At 38.3% G+C, this 20,325-nt stretch overlaps 1 protein-coding gene across 1 annotated transcript in view; it reads right to left on the reverse strand.

The window, feature by feature from the left end:
• Positions 1–20,325, reverse strand: part of LOC136261927 (synembryn-A-like) — a 33,506-nt gene that overhangs the window by 11,144 nt on the left and 2,037 nt on the right. Inside the window, exons 2-6 of the mRNA XM_066056022.1 lie at positions 19,699–19,775; positions 18,063–18,107; positions 11,546–11,786; positions 9,126–9,195; positions 2,142–2,217 (exon numbers count right to left, since the gene is read on the reverse strand). Of these exons, the coding sequence (XP_065912094.1) occupies positions 2,142–2,217; positions 9,126–9,195; positions 11,546–11,786; positions 18,063–18,107; positions 19,699–19,773 (507 nt within the window). The 5' untranslated portion in view covers positions 19,774–19,775. The remainder of the gene's footprint in view (positions 1–2,141; positions 2,218–9,125; positions 9,196–11,545; positions 11,787–18,062; positions 18,108–19,698; positions 19,776–20,325) is intronic.

Genomic DNA, 20,325 nt, shown 5'->3' on the forward strand with positions numbered 1-20,325 from the left:
GTAAAATAACTTTCGTTTTTAAGAACCAAAACCACTATAGTGGCTTTAGGGGCCAAAGGGTTAATTAATTAAAGCTATGTGACCAGGTCTGCAAGAATCCTACATGTATATGCTTAAATTTTTACATACAATGGGTAAAATACTTACAAATTATTTGAGCACATGTTTTACAATGAAGGAAGATGCTAACAGATTGTGCTTGCCAAAGCAAACAAAAATTCTTGTTGATAATGCATTAGGCTACTTTGTGTGGGATGTGATCCCTAGTACTTGTTTGTCTACTTTTTTGTAACACAATGGTGACTAGTGAACCTGCGCATACCACATCAGAAGAAAGAATGACATACTTAATGCTTTGAATGGCACCCCAGCTATCAATTAGAATGGTGGTCATTACGCTTTGTTTTCAGCTATTTTCAACCCGTTACACAGTAATACAAACAAAGAACAGTATGAGAATGGCATCTCCAGTCACTAAAGTATGGAAAATAGACAATTCCTGTTACACATAGGGAAGCCATTATTCACATGCTACTGCAAATCAACCCTTTGAGCTATAGAAATGGGATACAAAGAAGGACACAAGTAAGTCCATGAAGCATGTATTGTACGTACGTACTGATTGGGCTGAAGTGATGTTTAACAGTGAAAAAATCAAGTCCTGTAGCCTTAGCCATTATCGAGTTATGGCAGGTGGGGCAGAGAGGGAAGAAAATTCCACCAATTAAAAAAAAAATTAAATTTCGTAGCAACTTATTAAAAGCTTGTACTGAGTGGACTTGATTATACCTTACCAATACTGCCAATACTGCCAAGGTGACATGATGGCATTGTGAGGCTGGTTTCTGGTTAATATTTTTTATAACAAATGGCAAACCCTAATACGGTACTACCGTACTGTAGAATAACTATTTATCTGCAGTCAGTCTTGCAGCTGTTACCCATTTACAAACCAACAACATTCAGAACTGGAAGAAGAACCATAGATCAGGCAACTAAACTACATAACAACTGTATGGAGAGTGCTATTTAGTTCTTTTGTGTAACAGAGTTTAATAATGTGTGATAACTAGAGTTGCACCGATAATCGGTTGAATAATCGGTAACAGCCGATATAAGGTGATTTTGCAAGTATCGGTATCGGCTACAAAGAGGAAGTTATTTGCCGATAACCTAAACCCACAATCAATCATTAACGACAGTAATAAACATGTGACAGAATTAAAAGAAAGCAGTGAATGCAGTGGTAAGTGGTAAACATTTATTTGCTGTACCTGTTTATAACTATTTAGGCTTGTTTATGTATGAATAGTGTGGCTGCAAGGCTATAATAGGCTGTGTATATTTATCGGCCGCCCACGCAATCAACCAATCACTATTTGGAAAGGGTCTGGAATCCCACCAAAACTCCGTTTGAGAAGCTGACTTAGGTGTTTTATAACTACTTGGCTTTCATTTCCATGTAAGGGGTTAGTGGCACACTGGTAGCAAACATTGTAGAATTGGCCGCCCACGCAAGTAATTAAATTATGTTATACACGCACATAAAATTTAGATGATTTTTGCTCCTTCTCCCCTGACCTACAGAATAGAAGAATATCGGTAAATATCGGCATATCGGCTACAGGAATGAGTGAAACATCGGTATCGGTAAAAGTGAAAATATGCATATCGGTGCAACACTAGTGATAACAGCCTTAGAATAATTATATTATAATGTTCGACTGCTTTATTAGAGTATCTTGATCCTTTGCTGACACTTCTGGTCTGGCTAATTGTAGATTTGTCAGATCTATTGCACCACCCCTAGACTTATTCTACTGGGCCTGTTTGATGGACATTATTCATAAACTGTTTTCCAATCTACTCCCATTGTGAGATGTGACAACAAATTTTTGAAAGGGTCAAATTACAGTATTCTAACTAATTCACATGAAACTTGGTACAATAGTTTGCATAAGGAACTCAAGCTTTGTATGGTCAGCCTTTGTGTGTTAAAGAGGCGACAAATGAAGCACTATAGACAAACTTTGGATTAATACATACATCTCAGAAATTTCAGACAGAATTGATTTCTCTCTTATGTGGTTAATGCAACACTACAATGTGATATGAAATTATCCTACACATACCATACCCACCTTTACATCATGAGGAATCACTGTGGTATCCCATAGCTTCGTTCTGTCCAGTAATGCCTTGTCCGCACCAAGTTTACTACAGATAATGTATGACACATAACAACTAAGCATAAATATTAGATAATACACTCCAGTAAACAGTAGGGGCAACACTCAACCATATGTACGTGTTACAGAGAACATGTCAGTGACAAATATAACGTTTTGTAGTTAACCCACCACAATGTCTTACCATTTGTAGTTTTGAACGGATATGGTAGAGCATGGCAGGACACTTATTTGTCTCTGCATGTTCAATAGTAATGAAGTATATCATTAATGAAGTATATCATTGGTTCAGTTATGTTAAGTAACAATTCACAATACAGGGACAGTTCCAGGGGAATATCTGAGGTTCTAGAAGCCGGTCAAGTGTGATTTGCAAAGGCTCAATATTAATGAAGTATAACATTTGTTTTACACAACATGGGGGCATACAGACAGTGTTACTACTTCACAGAGGTGGTTCACAATTAGGATGAAGCCAAGGAATTCCATAGTATTAATAAAATAGCACAACCCGCGTACTACTGTTCTTCATTAGCACCACTTCAGTGGGTTTACATAATCCGGCTAAATTATTAATTGCAATTTGAGTAGCAACATGAACATAGCTAGTTCTCACTCAGCCAGTCACATAAACCTGTTAAACCTGTTAGTAATTGTAGCACAAGCTAAACAATTTTACAAAAAAAACAAAAAACAAAAAACATCGGGGTAGTGTAGGTCAGAGAGTGAGTGGTGGGGGAGGCCAATTTTGGCAATTAAAGTGTGGAGTTTGAAGTATACAACCAAAAAAAGTGGCTGGGGCATGCCCTTCATAAAGAATCTAGCTCTGAGATATAGACTATTTTCACTGTGGTAAAATTATAACATGTGGCTGTTTCATAAGAGTGGTTTACTGCTCAAACTTTGTTTACAAGCATAGACCAGCAAAAGCAGAGGAAGGAGCCTTGTTTTCACTACCTACGAGAGTAAAGGTTGGTTTCCATATAGCCGCAAACTGCCTACATTATTGCCTGAGTCAAAGTGTCTACGGTAGCCTGTGACCGACTTGCTGCAGTTGGCCTGCAATCGTAGCTGAAATGGATTAACAGTTTGCTATATGTCTTATAAGTTTAGCAAACCTTAGAAATGACCCTGGCAGCAAAAGTATGCCTTAATTTGTTACAACATGGCACGTTACAGGTGTTTTAGTAACACTGTACGAAGTGTGGTATACTCGTAGGCATCATGCTTGGCTTCTTCATGTTGAACATTGCCGGTGTTTTCCTGCAGTGTTTGTTTCCATTAACAAATCGTTCTGCCTGCAATGCCAGAAGAGCTGGGAAGGTTAAACCTCTTTCAACTTTTATGGTGGCTGTGGCATAGCTGTTGCGATACCGGCAAGGTATGTTTTCATATTCTTTAAAGAGCCCCCCCCCCCCCCCCCGTTAAGACCTCAGTAATAATCGCAGGCAATGCACAGGCAGTTTGCGGCTATATGGAAACCAGCCTTAAAGATAAGAAGTGCTGTATTTACAAAGCGATTTTGTACACTCATTTATGGATATTTGAAAACCGTAAATATATAGTTGCTAAGTGGGCAAGTTACAACTATAGACAGCATATCAATAGTGAACACCGTCGCTCCATAGTGGGACATTTTTAGGAGCATAAAATGTTAACAGAGGGGGATTAAGAAACAAAGTAGTGCCTTATCATTAATAGATACACAACACAATACATGAACGGCTGAATGAATAAGCTATACCTCTAGTCTTGTGATGGAATTTTGCTACAAATAAAAAGGAACTTCATTATGATGATGATTGTAAAGGTGTGAAGAATAAACTTGGTAGGAAGATGACACACAGTGTTGATAAGCAGACTTGTCAGTTGGGTTGCAATACCAACTTGGAAAAAACGACACACAAGAACTTGTGCTTATAAGAGTTCCTACTGAAAGTTTTCCTTGACTGACAGGTGAGCCAAATTTCAAGCCTCAAGGTAATTTGTTGTAGAAGCTGTTAAATATTTCGAGGTATCAGTTCAACATGTATGCGATATAGCACAAGAACAGAGCAACCATATTGGAAAGATCACATTCAGGCTTTAGCCTTGGAATAGTGAACAACAAACTGATCAGTATCATTTATTTGGACAGAGTAATAGCCACAGCACAAAATTATATAGCAAAAATCAGTTCAAACACATGATTAATGCACTCTAATAGAACAGTCACATTTTAGTAGGACATTTGGTTATAAAGTATATACCAAAACAAATATGCAGCCTTTAAACAGACAGAGTAAAAATATATTTAAACCAAAACACCCAAGCTGTGAAAAAAGTGCAGCCCCCCAAAAGTCAGAGATGTGAAATCAAAGGTGGTGACCAAGAAATAATGCCAATCATTGTTAATGATGAGTGTGATACTTACAAATGATTGGCAATAACATTCTATTGCAGCCATTTCTTGGCCACCACCTTTGATTTTACATTTTTTCACCCTGGCTTTTTGGGGGCTACACCCTTTTTTCACAGCTTGGTTTAGATATCACTTCATTTTGTAATGGTATGTACCTCTGAAGCTTCGTCTTTTTTCTTTACTACAGGAAAAATTACTGTGTTTGTATTTTTGAACAGTTTTTTTGTACATATATATCGTACATACATATTGTTTTTCAACTCTCTACAGGACGACTTGTAATGTAGCTGAACTCTTTACAGGGTGACTTGTAATGTACAGTAGTTGAACTCTATACTGGATGATGACTTGGACTCTGCACATGGTCACTATTGCCAAATGGCTTAGATCATGAAGTGATTGCATGCTATTTAAAGTTGAGCATATCAATATGAAACTAGGTCAAACACCATTGATATGTGTGATATGTGAGACTGACCCTTCTAAAAATATAACTGTAGCTGAAGTCTCTACAGGATGACTTGCAACTGACTGAATGTTCAAATAGGATGACTGCACTATTAGAGTATCTCGATCAAGCGTTTGTTACATGTAGTTGGTTTTCACAGTATAACTCAAGTGTTACTGTGAATTGTTCTACACCACTGAAAGGTTATTCTATGATTATTAATCAAAATCAACCTATACACTGATTTTCAGCTCATTCCTTGCCTAGAAGGCATGGCAACCAAACATTTTTTATTAAAACTTAATTGTGTGTGATTGTTACACACCGTTGGTCTTTGGTTGTATTTTTATGGCCTTAATCTTCCTCGATGGTTAATCTAACTACAGACCAATTTTCAACTGATCTCTGAAGCAGTTTACCTTACAGGCGTGACAGAAGTTTGATATTATTATATGCAAATAATTAGCCATAACTCCATGAATCTTGGATTTCCATCAAAATTGGTTATGAGATTCGCTTTAATAACACCTGTGCCTAGTACATGTTTGTGTTTTATGGCAGCTTTTGCAAAGTATGCAAAAAAAATAGAAGAAAAAAACTGAAACTTTGGCCACTCATATCTTGGAACAATTTCCTTCAAATTTGGTATGTGTACTCCCCACCTGACAGACATCTCTATAGCAAATTTAGTTCCAATTAGTTAGGGAATCACGATGAGTAAGGTTCCTACGTATGTAAAAATCATGAATTCTTTCATCCTGTCAATATACCCACAGTGTGGCGTGCTGGCTTCTTGAGCCGCACAACACGCTATCATGTGCCTTGGTATATGTGGCTAAGAAATAGCAATCCTAATAGCAGATGCTTCCATTACTACAACCACTCCTTGCACCTTCCGGTGCTTATAAGCTCCTGCTAAAACTGACATCATTGCAGTCATTTCTTGGCTGCCACCTTCACTTTGAAAAGTTTACCTGGAATTTTAAGGGTGTGCATTGTACATTCTGCTATTGTGATGCTCATAGTTCCAGTGTCAATCACATGATGACTATGTTACACTGTGGATTGAGATATTCTAATAAAACACACAAAATAGTTCACTATGAGAACAGTGCATAAGATTGCAGGTTGGTTCACATAAGTCATAATTTTAAAATACCACAATTTTCCCCACATATAACCATGATTTGTACAATCTTGTCTCTTGTTTCACTACATTTATAAATCCACTAATTTGCTTATAGCATAGCTACGATATACATGTGTGACTGCTCTATTAGAATACATGATTATTGTATTAGGGTGACTGCTTTATTAGAATATCTCGATCTCACTGCTAGATTTCAAGTGAGCCAATTGCATTGGTGGAGGTTTACAACGTGATAGGCATGATCACCAAACTAGACAGATGTTAACATCATGGGGCTAGCCTGAATGAGTTGAGTTGCATAGAATTATATTAATTTTGTGCATGGAAGATTAGCTATATGTATGAGTTAAGGTATTTAGTTAGATGGGAAATAATGAACGCTGTTGTAAAATGATGTTACCCTGTGCTAGTCATTGTTTTTACACAAACGAGGGAAACACAAACAAATATTTAACACAACACCAAGACAATCATTAATCAGTCAAGTCTAAGTGACTCTCAGCACACACTACAGTAAGTCAACTGCTGAGTCCTTAAAAGAACAAAAATGATGCTAGACAAGTTATTGCTGAGCGGAGTAAAAAAAAGTTGACTTGCACCTCAGCCAGTGAAGTGTTCTACTGTAAGACTGCCCAGAACACTCAGACAACAATATGATTGTAAACTACAGTAGCTATTGGACCCATTCCTCTAATCCTGTTGCGTCATCTCATTCTCCTTACTCCATTCTGCCATCTTGGCTATCTATCCAGGCAGCAGGACTACGTACCAGCCTTATATGGAGTGTCAGTAAATCATGCTGGTTATTGTTTGTGGTATGAACGTACGTACTGAACGTCAGTAAATCTCACCGGTTATTGTTCGTGTTATGAACGTACGTATCAGCCTTCTATGGAAGCATTTGTAAGGTGTAATTGTCTGTAAACTAGACAGATGCTAAAAGCATGATGGGGCGAGCCTGAGTTGTGTAAAAAGTGATGCGGCATCAACTGTATTTCCATGAAGTGTGTGTGTGTGTGTGTGTTTGTAGCTATACATACAGAAATGCTCAGGGGTATAGCTGGAGGAAGGTGAAAAAAGTTCCAAGTTGGGAGGCTCAGTGGCCTGCCAGTATATAGCTACATAACTGTGTGGAAGCATAGTCAGCTAGGACTTATCTCCCTGTCTTCTGCAGTTTCATTGGCCAACTACATGCCCTCTTCTGTGAGTGTGCATGGCATCTATCAGGTGTCTACTTGCTTCTGCTTCATCTGGCATTTCTGCTGCTGTTCTCGCCCTGTCTCATTCTCTTCTAAGATGGTCTTCTTTGTCCATGTCTACGTAGATAAGAAGTTGTAACCCACGTGACAAATTCTAGCGCAAATACGGCCTTCTTCGTACAGGAGCATGTACCATTCACCCGGGAATTCACCAGCCAGTGTTCCCTCCTCGCCCTGTCTCGTTCTTTCTCGGCCTTCTTCCAAGACGATCTTCTTTGTCCATGTCAATGTATATGAGAATAAGTTGTGATACAAGTGAGAAGCAACAAATTCTAAGCCATGTGGTGCTTTTTTCCGTGTTCGTTATGTAAACTCTTGGGAATGGTCAGACGTACGGTCGTATGTACAGTTGAGCACTACCAGTATGGGGCTGTCTGTGTTCGTTACGTAAACTCTCGGGAATGGTCAGACATACGGGTCGGACGTACCAGTGACTACTGCCATTTGTGGGGCTCGCTCAGGCTCGCCCCAACAAGACATGCATACCATTGACTTGCCAGTGTAAGGCTCACCCCAACTAACTTGTTGTATTTGTGTTGCTACTATTTAATTTACCGTCATTTGTTTCAGTTTCTCAGTAGAGCTTGGCGGTATTGAAATTTGAATACACGGTATTAGTAACAGGAAAATATCACGGTATATCGGTATATAGTTAGCTTGTTATTGTAACTATTGCATCATTTCTTGGGCCTAGTATGAAGCGGTATCATCCCAAAAACCAAAAACTATATCGTTCAGTACAAGAAGCATGTGTTGTAATGTGACAACCTCAAGTTTTGTTTAGGGCGTGTCTACTAAACCATCAACAAATTGGATAATTAAACACCAAAGGCTGGGTTAAAAGCAATCCTACACTGGTATTCATCGATATACCGGTATTTCGATATATCGGTTATCAAACACTGTCACGGTATGATAATCGGTAACAATAATTTATCACGATAAACGGTATTATGCAGAGCACTATTTCTCAGTTTACCTTGTAGGTGTGACATATTCTATTGTTAACAACTCTACAACTGTTCATCATAATTCAAGGTACGAAAATGTCCCCTTTACATGTGCTAAATTTCAAGGTAATCACATAACGTGTTTGCATTTTATGGCAGCTTCTGTAAGTGTGTAAAAAAAGAAGGAAACAGAAGAATAAGAAAGGAAAAAGATGAAGAAATTAAGCTAATGTTTAAAGAAATACCTGGAGCGATTATGCTCAAATATGGTAAGTAAACTCCCTAAGGAGGATATTTTCATAGCAAAAATCATCTTGCTTCATAAAAGCAGCACAGAGCTACAGTACCACTCAAAAGCAACATCGTCTTGTGAGAGTTCAAGTGATAAAAAAAACTTGCTAATTAAAGGGCGTGGTACCCATTTCACTTGTGAGCATTCATCCTGTTTTGTTTGGGATGAACACTTGTGAGCAGAATGGGTGCCATGCCCTTTAATAAGCGAGTTTTTAATCGCTTGTACTCGCAGGAGATGATGTTGCATTTGAGCAGGACCATACGTATGCACGTTATAATTTTTCCTGTTAACAACACACTGGTATGGCGCGCCAGCTTCTTGGACAGCATGACACACTACCATATGCCTTTACCAGTATATCTTAACACACATACAAATTCAAGTACTCTAACACAAGTCATATATATGCAACATAGCAATATTATTAACTTACCCACATGCAACCGCTGAAGACTCATTCTTTAATGTAACATTACTAAGACACTTCAGTGATTCCAGTGCAACTACAAAGCAATTAAACGGAATAAAGTATGAGAGACAATAACCAACAATATATTGACAAACTGTACTAGACCAACTCAAGTTACTGTACTGCATCATGCCTGTACAGTAAACAAAACACACAATTTTTCAATACACAGGTAGGATATTCGGCCATCTGCTTTAGAATGTAATTAGTAAAGCCAAAACACACATACCATTGTCTCTGTTTCCCTACTCGCCCAGTCTGCCTAGCTCCTTTAATTAAAGACAATTGACGTCAACCGAGGTAACAAATGACAATTTTTCATGCTTCACTTAACAAGCAGACAGTTAGCCGGTACTGTGGTTGTGCTGCTTAGTGTAAGCTGTTGAGGATGACCAGTAGTCATAGGTAGCAAAGACAATCAGAGTGGTTAGAGAATAACGTGAACAACTGAAGTGACTCTTGACTGATGCAAAGAACAAGCTGCCAACTGAGGAGAAGGGTTGACGAAGCCATGGAGAACCAGTGTGACTAAAGTAGCAGAAGAGGTTGTAGCAGGATTATGTGCTAAACAATTTAAGATCTGTACAAATATACGGAAAAATTAAGTTTGATTAGGGATCATAGAAATAAAGATGGGGGGGGTCACCTACACCTGTACATATATGTACTAGTAGACATTTTTAATCCCTATAATTAAATAAATAAATAAAAAAAAATAAAAAAATATATACCCATGACTGAATTAGGGATTAAATGTTCACTAGTATATCTGCAGGTGTAGGGGACCTCCCTTGTTTCCCTACTTTATATTTCTATGATCTCTAATCAAACTTAAATTCTTAATTTTCCTTATACTTGTTTGTTTATTATGACTGGTGAACCCGTGCTTACCACATCAAAAGAAAAGATGGCATCAGGGTTAATGCTTTCGTCTAAACATGCACTCCAGCTATCAATTACTGACTCGAAAGTGGTCATAACACTTCGCTTTCAGTTATGTTCAGCTCGTTATACAGTGCTACAAACGAAGAACAATAGGAAATGCACCTCTGCAACCAATCCAGTCATCATGAAAAATACGGATGATTCGTGAGCCCCAACTACTCAAAACTAAAGTAACCTTTACACTTTGCTTTCACCTATTCCAGCCCATTACACAGCATTACAAACAAAGAACATACGAGAAGCATCTCCGCAATCAATCCAGTCACTATAAAAATACGGGCAATAAGCACAATAACCAACACACCCGGAGGGAAGGTGCATCACCAGGAATTGAGACCTTGTGTTGTCAGCGAAAAGAACTGGTACACAAAGGAAGACAAAGGCAAGTCCATGATGCATGTATTGTACGTATTGCGGTTGGCGAAAACGCGCATCTCGGGACGAAGTGACGTCGAACAGTGAAAAAATCAAGCCCGTACCCTTATCCATTGTTGAATTATGTTTGGCTGGATGCATCAGTTAGTCAGTCAGTCTGGCACTCAGCATAAAATTCTGGTAAATAGAAAATTTCATAGAAACTTTTTGGAAGGGTTTGGGGTTGGTCTGAGGACACTTTTGGGCTTGGCTGTGCCTAACCAATGCTGCCAAGCTGTCATGAAGGGAAACTGAGGCTGGTTTTAGCTGTATTTTTGGCTGGAAAATCCCAGTTCTTCATGATTCCTAATATAATATACAGTACTACCATACTGTATGATACAGCAGTAGGGTAGTAAGAAAGAAGATGGGAGACATAACAAGTGGACAAACTGAAGTGTTGTGAAAATTACTAAACTAACATTGACGAAAGCTTTAGTATATTCTATAGTACGTTATTAGTTTCATTTTAAGGGATCATTTCAAGGGTTTAAAAAATCATGCATTATTATAAGCTGTAGTTACTAGTTACCATACTAAATAAATTAACTAGCAAAAGCAATATTTTCATGAAAGGAATGTCTATCGCAAAAGTTGTGAAAATTTCACCTTGCAAAACTAACTTACTGTAGATGCCCAAGATGATAAAAAGGGTGTACCCTAGCAACCATACTGTATAAATCTTTATTTCAGTATCATGAATGTGATTGTGGAGTGATCAAACAGCTAAAACTTTGGTTGAATGCTGTAGTCTCACTTTGCAGATGACACGCTTCCATCCTTGATAAGTTAAACTTGTATGTATACAGGGAGTGTGTATGTGTGTACAGGGAGTGTGTATGTGTGTACAGGGAGTGTGTATGTGTGTACAGGGAGTGTGTATGTGTGTACACTGTGTGTGTGTACACTGTGTGTGTGTACACTGTGTGTGTGTTGTGTGTGTGTGTGCACATCTGCGTGCATACAGGATGTGTGTGTGTACATGCACAGATGCGTATTAACACATACGTACTTGTATTACGTACCTTGCATGGAAAGATTATCATAGCTGATTTCTGTGAATGCTTTTTTCACATCACCCACCAGTCCTGCCAGGCTCAATAACTTCTTAACACTGTATTCTGTGGTTAACTCAGTAATGCCATACTGCTCCCTAGATGCAATCCTCAATGCAGTCAAAACCTCAATATGAAGTTCACTTGACATAGTCGATGGAATGGTAGCTCCAGCAGAAGGCAAGAGTGATAACAAACTTGCACAGAATTTCTGTTACACAAAACCAAAGCACACAGTATAACAAGTATCTATTCATAAAACTGTATCAGTAATACTGTTCTCTGTTGGGCGCTACCTTAATTACTACAAGGGGGTAGTACAAGATTGCAGTAGCGTAATTTGTAAAACAAGCCTTACTACAACTAACTGAAACCAGTGACTTGTCAAAAGTTACGTCAGCAGCAGCTGCTACAAGGACATCAACAGCAGCTGCTACAAAGAACAACAAGATTTTTCAGCTGGTTCATGAATGGATTGCTACACCCGGCACCTGGCTTTTATACAACGGCTAATGGATTGTTACACCCGGCACCTGGCTTTTATACAACGGCTGACAAATAAAGTCGGAACATTCCTCTAACTAAACAGCTAGATTTCTTCTAATACACACGTACACTTGACAAACATAGCCTTTTGATTCAAAGGGATCGAATTCTCTGTGAAGCTTATAGAGGTTATCTGTTTGATGTCACGCTAAATAGTTTCTGCTTAATCACAGGTTATCTTCATGAATGTGCGAGTTACAAGCCGAAGAACACTGGGAAAATAAGGTACATTTGTTATGTTATTTGTTGCTTAGTAATATTGCTTCACAGCTGGAAGAAACGGGGCCATCTAACCAGTCCCCTTTGTTCCAGCTTTTGAATTGGCTATTATATTTAAGTAACTCACTCAGCATAGTGATTTTCACCAATCTTTCTTTCAATTGTGCAGTCGCAAAAAGTTACATTTTCTTGCATAGATCCCATGCATCAAAAACATGGTGTCTAGTAACCATTACTAACTTAAAATGACGTAAATGGATAACCTCTATACTTACAATACCATATAGCTCCAAATTTTCATGGTCTTTGAGCGATGGAATAATTTACCAAAAATAAAATTTCGTGATAATTTTCATGAATGCAGCAAAATTTCGTGAACCAATAATTATGCGGGTGCTACTCAAAGGTTGCTGATAAGATTCTGTGAGGGAGTTATCAGCAATTGCACTATGAATGTGATTTAGGTAACCATTATACAGACAGCTGGCTGCTATGCCAAAGCTACATGCGTATACTAATACTATCGTGACACCAGAATCCACTTCAGTGCCATTTTCGAATTTTAAAGCAATTAAAGTGTGTGAGATACTGAACATATTGATCAGAGCTATAGCTATATGATGCTAGCCTTGCAGTGGCAACAACTCGAAAATTCGAGGTTACCATGTATATCAAGAAGTATGGACACCTTTTCTTGGTGAAACTCTGCCATGCTTGCCAGAAGATGGAAACCCACACGACCCATTCTGTGTGAAAGTGACCAAAAGAAATGTTGGAACTGTTGGACATCTGCCAATAACAATAAGCTCTTCATGCTCAGTGTTTTTGCAGATGGGAGGAGCAATCTCTTGTAGAGTTACTGGGAGCAGATGCTATTCTTGAGATTAAGACCAAGGTGGGTTGGAGATACCGTGTGTATTGGTGTTTCAGGGTAGTGACTGTCTTGTGTCTAAAGCAAATAAAATGTTACAACTATGTGAGCAAAAAACCAAATAAAGCTAATAAAGCTATTACTGCACAAGACACATCAAAGGAAGCTTTAAAAGATGGGGAAGAAGATGTCCCAGGAAATCCAGCCAAAAAAAAGTTGAAGAGGAGGAAAGTACGACCATAACAATGCAGATGTTTGGCTGCATCACAAAATCCGACTGTCTTTAGAAGATAGATGACAGTTAAACGACAAGCACATAAATTTTACTCAGATTATTTTGAAGAAGAAATTTCCAAACATCACAGGTTTACAGTTAACATTGTTACAAACTAAATAACTCAACATTCATTCAAATTCTCCATGTCCACGGTGATCACTGGATAACAATTTCCAATCTACAGTGTGAGGCTGGGAAGATTTTAATTTATGCTTCCATATTCAACACAGTTGATTCTCAAGTAAGGCAGCTGGTTGAAAATATTTGTAGTTCAGAAATCAATACCAGCATCCATGATAAAATGCCAAAGCAAGCTGGGACCACAGATGTTTGCTAGTGTCTTTGCTAGTGCTACTGCTACCTCACTTTATATGGAATAAATTCTAGTGGATACACACAATCACTGATACGATCACATTTAATCCAGTGTTTTGAAAATCTTACCGTTTCCTTAAAGTTAAATATAGCCACCATGTACTACAAATAATATTAATTATTGTAACTATCACTGTGGAACCATACACTTATGCGTTGTTTTAATCAATACAAAGCTACTTGTTAAGTATGTCTAAAATTCCAACATGTCTAACAACAATCTCAGGTCTACACGTACAACTCAATCATCCATCTTGCCCCTACAGGTTTCACAATGCTTAACTTGAGATCCTGAGAGCTGGTTTATTAACGCTGACATCTAGAGGCTGCAACGTATCAACGTATTGTACGGTTGGGGTGGCACAATTACATAAAAGATGTTATTGGCTTTTAGCAATGACAGCACCCTATTGGTAACTTGACCACTGAATTCATCGAAGATAACCTAGGTTGGCGGGAGTTTCAAAGTTGCCTTTTTTTCTTGCAAATAAGGAAAAATGATCTTGCTGACATATTCCACCATTGTATCCTCATTACACCAGTGGTTGTGCGTTGCTGTGATGTGCCATTTCAGTGGAAATGAGACAGAAGGGAGGCATTTCATTGTCGTTCCTTTGTAAACAAGTTGAACAGGAAGAAAATCTCTTGTTAAACTCCCAGCAAAAACTGCAGTTATCTGCCTTTTGTCATTAATGCCAGCAATCTCTACCCTTTTCCTCCTTCTCCATTGTCCACTCTGACACTGGGACGTATTTAATCCCCGTCTGGTCCCAGTATATTATTAGATCATAAGGTAGGTATCTCTGCCATTTCTACATCCGCCTTGATGTCAAGCAGGAACTGGTATCTCACTTCTTCAAAATTCTTCACAATCAACTTGGACTTTGTTGTTGCCTTCCGCTTTACAAAATCATTTCCCCCAAGAGTTATATAACTTTTCTTCAAGGCGATGTGACCACCATTGCATTCTAATGACATCGGCTCTCGATGCCACACTATTCTAGGCCCTGCAGCTATTACAATGGAAGTGTTGACAACCCCTCCAGCTTCTCTTATGGTTTGGATATATAAACGTAAATCCTTACTTAGCTTGTCACTTAACATTGCTGGCCTACCCCACTTCTTTTTTTCAAGTTTGTCAATGAGAATTATCTTGTTAAGTTTCTTTTCTGTGCGATTCTGTAGTTCTGATGATCTCCTTTTCCCAGCCATTCACTGTACTCCACTTCAATGCTGGATGCTCTGTGGCAAAATGCTTGATAGCTATCACCGTGCCGTGTTGGACGGCATAATTACCAATGGTAGCTCTCTCTTTGTCAGTATAAAAGGCATACTTCCCTCACTTTCCATTGCCTGATGGATGGCAGTGAGCTAATAAACTTTTGCACTGCGTTATTTGCTGCCTGAATTGTAGACGATGGCACAAGCTTTGACAGTGGTTCATCTGGACTGGGCAGGACTGCAGCCGCAGCACTGAAAGTGAGGTGGCAGATGAAGTTGAAGACTTTGGCTTAAAATAGACATTACTTCCGTTTGAACACTGAGATTCTTCTCAATAGTTATTTAACTTTGTGAATAATATTTACGTGATCACATGCAAATTCACGAAAATCACGAAAATTTGGAGCTATACGGTATAAGGTATTATGCAACAGTACAGCAAACAGCAGTATCCATGGTAACTCCAGAACTAGAACAATGTACAATGCCCACCTGACCTCAATGATACCACAGTCATAACCAGGTTCTATCAAATGTATCATGTTACTAAGAAAACTATAATTTTATCATTCTGGTAAACCATAGATTGTATGCATTACATATATTATGTAACAGCAAATCACACCACAATGAGACAGTGAATAGTGTTAAACTGAACAGCTCATCTCAGCTCATAGAAATTTTACACCTTAATAGAAAACATTAAACTGAAACTCCACTGCCTGTAGCTGTTATATAATTGTGTCCTTCACAATTAATAGTGCTGCAGAGCAATACTGTTTGAGTAGAGATGATATTATTACCCCTTGGGGCACCAAGGTTTTATTATGCGGCTCTGTGTGAATTTTTGTTACCGCTTTAGCTGTTGCATACTTCATTCATAGGTTAAAAACAAGGTGCCATTAGGCTTCTCTTGATAAGATTAACAAATGAAACGTGTGGATTGTTCTGCAAGCACTTTGTTCAAAAGTTGTGACAATATTTGTTGTTCGTCTTAGCCTTCGTCACTTCTTGATTAAGTCTCGATGTACAAAAGTGATAGTAGTAAATTCTTCTCAACCATAGTAGTGTATCACATCTAGTGCTATACTCCACTAATTCAGAAGAGGGATCGACAGACTCAACAAAACCAGGGACGAGATTTCAAGATTTCCATAAGATCTTAAACTATCCATAACTTGTCCAGCAATCTACAACATTTCAGGCCAGGCCCCTCGGATTTAGACTAGATGCTTCTTGGCTCTTTAAATTAATGAGCCTTTATGAATCACGTGGTTATATGGGAAAAGGCTAATGCCTAAGATCTATGGGTTGTCACACAAAAACTAAGTTACGCTGCTGCTGCTTGGATTGTTTTGTGTGAATTGGAGCTAAAGCCACTATAACTTGTTCATTAGGTACAAATTGTATGTTTATACCTGGTTTGTGTGCTAATCGAGGTGATAATCGTGCTTTTACTATAGAAACAGCAAAGTGTTGTCACCTGGCACTACAGATCTGGAGATACATCCATATAATTTATTTATTAATTTTCCTGAGGGTTTTGCACAATAGACTATATGCGTGGTACGAAAAATGATTAAATTACATTGATTAGTGATGTGCCTGAGAATTTTTGATGGTGAACAACTATCGCTGGCTCGAGTTATAACTCGCCACTAACACTATGGACTCAGCTATTCTTTCCAGCTACTATCCTATACAGATAGAGGAATCTATCGATCTAGAAGAAATACTGGTGAGTGGTCTATTTTCTGAGATTTGCATTTTTCTATGTACATTTATCGCAGTCGTTCACCATCATGATGTATTAAAATGTAACAAAACATGTTAAAATATCACGTGTTTTTAGAATGCTTTTGGCAGTGCATATATATATAGCCTATAGTGCTTCATTTGCAATATTTTTAATCATTTGCTCCCTTGAATTTTCATGGGTGCACCAGATGCCACAAGAGGTGTCGTGCTTTACCAGGTATGTGACCCTATCTCCGGGCAAACCCATTTCAGGGTGACAGCATGTTAAGAAGAAAAAGAACTCTTCCCTGGGCTCCCGCTGGCATTTCTGAGTTACTTTGCGTTGCCACTTTGGTGTCAGAGAGCACCACATCTGTAGCAGGAATATTGACCCAATTCTTTTTCAACAGGATGGTGAACACCCTAAGGACTGCATACTTTTCAAACAGAGTTACCCTATCTTTTATTTAATAGCTTAAATTTTGATTATCTTCTAAAGCAAGATTGACCTCTATTCACTACTTGTGTACTCAAATACACTACTTAGTAGTGTTTAATTATACTAGTAACACCCCCAAGCCTTCAATTATCCTCAAACAACTGCTTTTGAAGTTCGCTGGAAACTTTTATATGCACAAGCTATGTCTCCCAAATACTAACTACTGCAGCCATTTCACTTAATACAGTGCTCATTACACAATGTAACATATAACGTAGGAAGTTTGTCTACAATCAATCTCCTTATTTCAACTGCATAGGGAGTGTGAAAATTATGGACAATTCCCATAACAACCTAATGGTCAACACACAAAGTCAATGATGCACTACCTGTGAATTGACACTATTGCGCTAGAGGCGAAAAGACATGAAACACGAAAAAAGACAAAGGTTTACCATGCATATCCTGCATTATGCCAAAAAGCATACGCCCTACCCAAGGTATGTCCAAACATGAAAAATAGCCTATAGCATTCTTGTCTGACAGCAACAGCTAAGTCAGTCAGTCAGTCAGTCAGTCAAAAATTCTTCCACATAAGTTTTAGCAAAAAGAATAAATAAATAAAATTCACAGAACCCTATCACAAGCATTTTGGGTTGATTTGAATGCACATCTGCAAAAAAGCTGGTTTCTGCTGTTTGTTGGAAAAATGTAAATCCTATAATACACATAAGAACAATGTACATATAACACACAGCAAGCTGTAACCAATCTGCAAAGCATTCTTCACACACATATGTACCTTACGAGCTTCTGATGTTTCTCCTAAAGAGAAATTAGTTGAGTTCTACATTTAAAAAAAGGTTGTAATGAAGAACCTTCGTACATGCATATCTAGTGACTGCTCAATGCATAGCCCTACATATATGTGTAGAACACTATACATATGTAACACATCAATTGTTGTATAAACACATTAGCATGAATACTGTGTGGGTCAATGATCTCAACCACTTATCCATAACACACACACTGCTCACTGTAACAATAGTACTCAGTTTACTACTCATACTATCCAAAAGCATGTACACCAAGGGGGGGCAGATTCTTGAGTTGGAAGTATTACAGCTACTACTGTACACCATGACAAATTATGCACATAGAAGTGTGCAGCCATGAAAAAATGAGCACATTTACTTGTGATATGTACACCTTTAGCTACTGTACTACACATGAAAATTAGCACATACCAGAACTAGTGTACTGTCTACTTGTATGTGTATACTTGTGTTGAGGGGTGTGTGCTGCTAATGGGTATGGTAACACACCACTATAGCTAACAACAGCACCCCCACCACTGACTGTGAAGCTGATAACAGATCTGAGATATTGCAATGGTCTTGTAAGTCAACAAGGGGGAATACCCTATGTTTTTTAATAAGCATACTGTTGTTTCTCCCAGCCCTCACACATGAACTATAGTTATCTTTCTAAAGCTGTTGTAGTCATTGTGTGTACACATGGGTGTGCACGTAACTATGTTTACATGTCTGTCTGTACCCACGCGTCTTGCAGTGATCCAAAACTAGTAGTGACAACTCTCTGAAAATGTTGTGAACATCTTGGCGATGTTAACATTATAATTATTGTGCAAGTACCTGTACAATGACAAATTGATGTAAGCCTCACTTAGGAGTTGGGCTACCTAGAAATTACACAAGATCTAGTGCTAGGCCACAATGATAAAATGCCTTTATTGGTGGGTGAAACAGAGGGAGAGAGGATCCCGCTCGAGAGAAACACAGAAGCTAACCTACGTAGTGAAGACAGTAGTGGTAAGCACCCTAAATGGGAATCACAGAAACACACGAAGAGAGCCCTTGTGAGAGCAGATGAATGATTGGCTGTCACGAAGAAGGTTCGTCTCCTCTGGGTTCATCAAACTATAGAAGATACAGTGATTCACTCTAGTTATAGCCTAGCTAGTTTATGCATACATATTAGCATCATTTAAACAGCATCCTACTGTTTCTTCAGACATTTATTCATTAACCCCTTAGAATCATGACACCTCACCCTTAAGCATTGCCAGAATAGTGAGACTCTATTTCCCACACATCTGAACTAGCATTACTGAGGGAAACTTTGGTGGGGGAAAACTCTTGACGAATTTGGCGATTTACTACAATTTACCAAAGTTTAACCTGCCAACTGCTCATAGCACCTGAGCTTAGTATCTTTTTAGCTAAAGATTGAGACTGAGACTGAATTCACCAAATGCAATTTAGCTGGCTATTTGCCAAGTTTACCTTCGCCAAAGTTTCCCTCTATACAATATGTGTAATTCTGTTCAAAATACAACACTCTATACACATACTCTTAAAACCTAGTTAAATCCCAGTCTCACTCTATTATATGTAAAAACAGCATTACTTTACCTGTGTATTGAACTTCTTTAGGGCACTGATTGATTTCTCTATACCATGTTCAAGCTCACTCAAAACTAACTCCATTTCTAAACAAACAACAACTCAGTTTAATAAACAGTTTACGTATACACAAATTGTGCTAGATAGCGCACCCTTGAAAAGTTGTCAGTTTTAGGCATCACGCTTTATATCAGTACATGTAAACAACAACTATTGCGGGAATATTTTCCATTGATCATAGCATCACTACAGATAAAGATGTACTTTTGTTGCTATGATGCAAATGTAGTCAGCTGTTTAAAACCAGGATTGTCAAGTTGTATATAGCGCAGTTATATGCTATATGCTACCTAACAATTCTACAATATACTTCCACATATTTGAGCCAGTCTCTGTACAAAACATAGAGAAATGGGCGCAACACATATTTCAGTTTTACTTTGTTCATTGTTTGCAATGGTGTGATTTGATTCAATCAAAAAAACCCCAAGCCATTATGATGAAATGAGGCTGACAATGCATGGTAGTCACGGTTTTCACGCCAACAGTAGCAGTGATTATAGATGATTATAATAGGATCATTGATGCATGATCTGGTACTTTCAACTGGTAGTACGACTACTTTTAATAAAAAAA

Source organism: Dysidea avara, chromosome 7 (genome assembly GCF_963678975.1).
Source record: "Dysidea avara chromosome 7, odDysAvar1.4, whole genome shotgun sequence".
Taxonomy (NCBI): Eukaryota; Metazoa; Porifera; class Demospongiae; order Dictyoceratida; family Dysideidae; genus Dysidea; species Dysidea avara.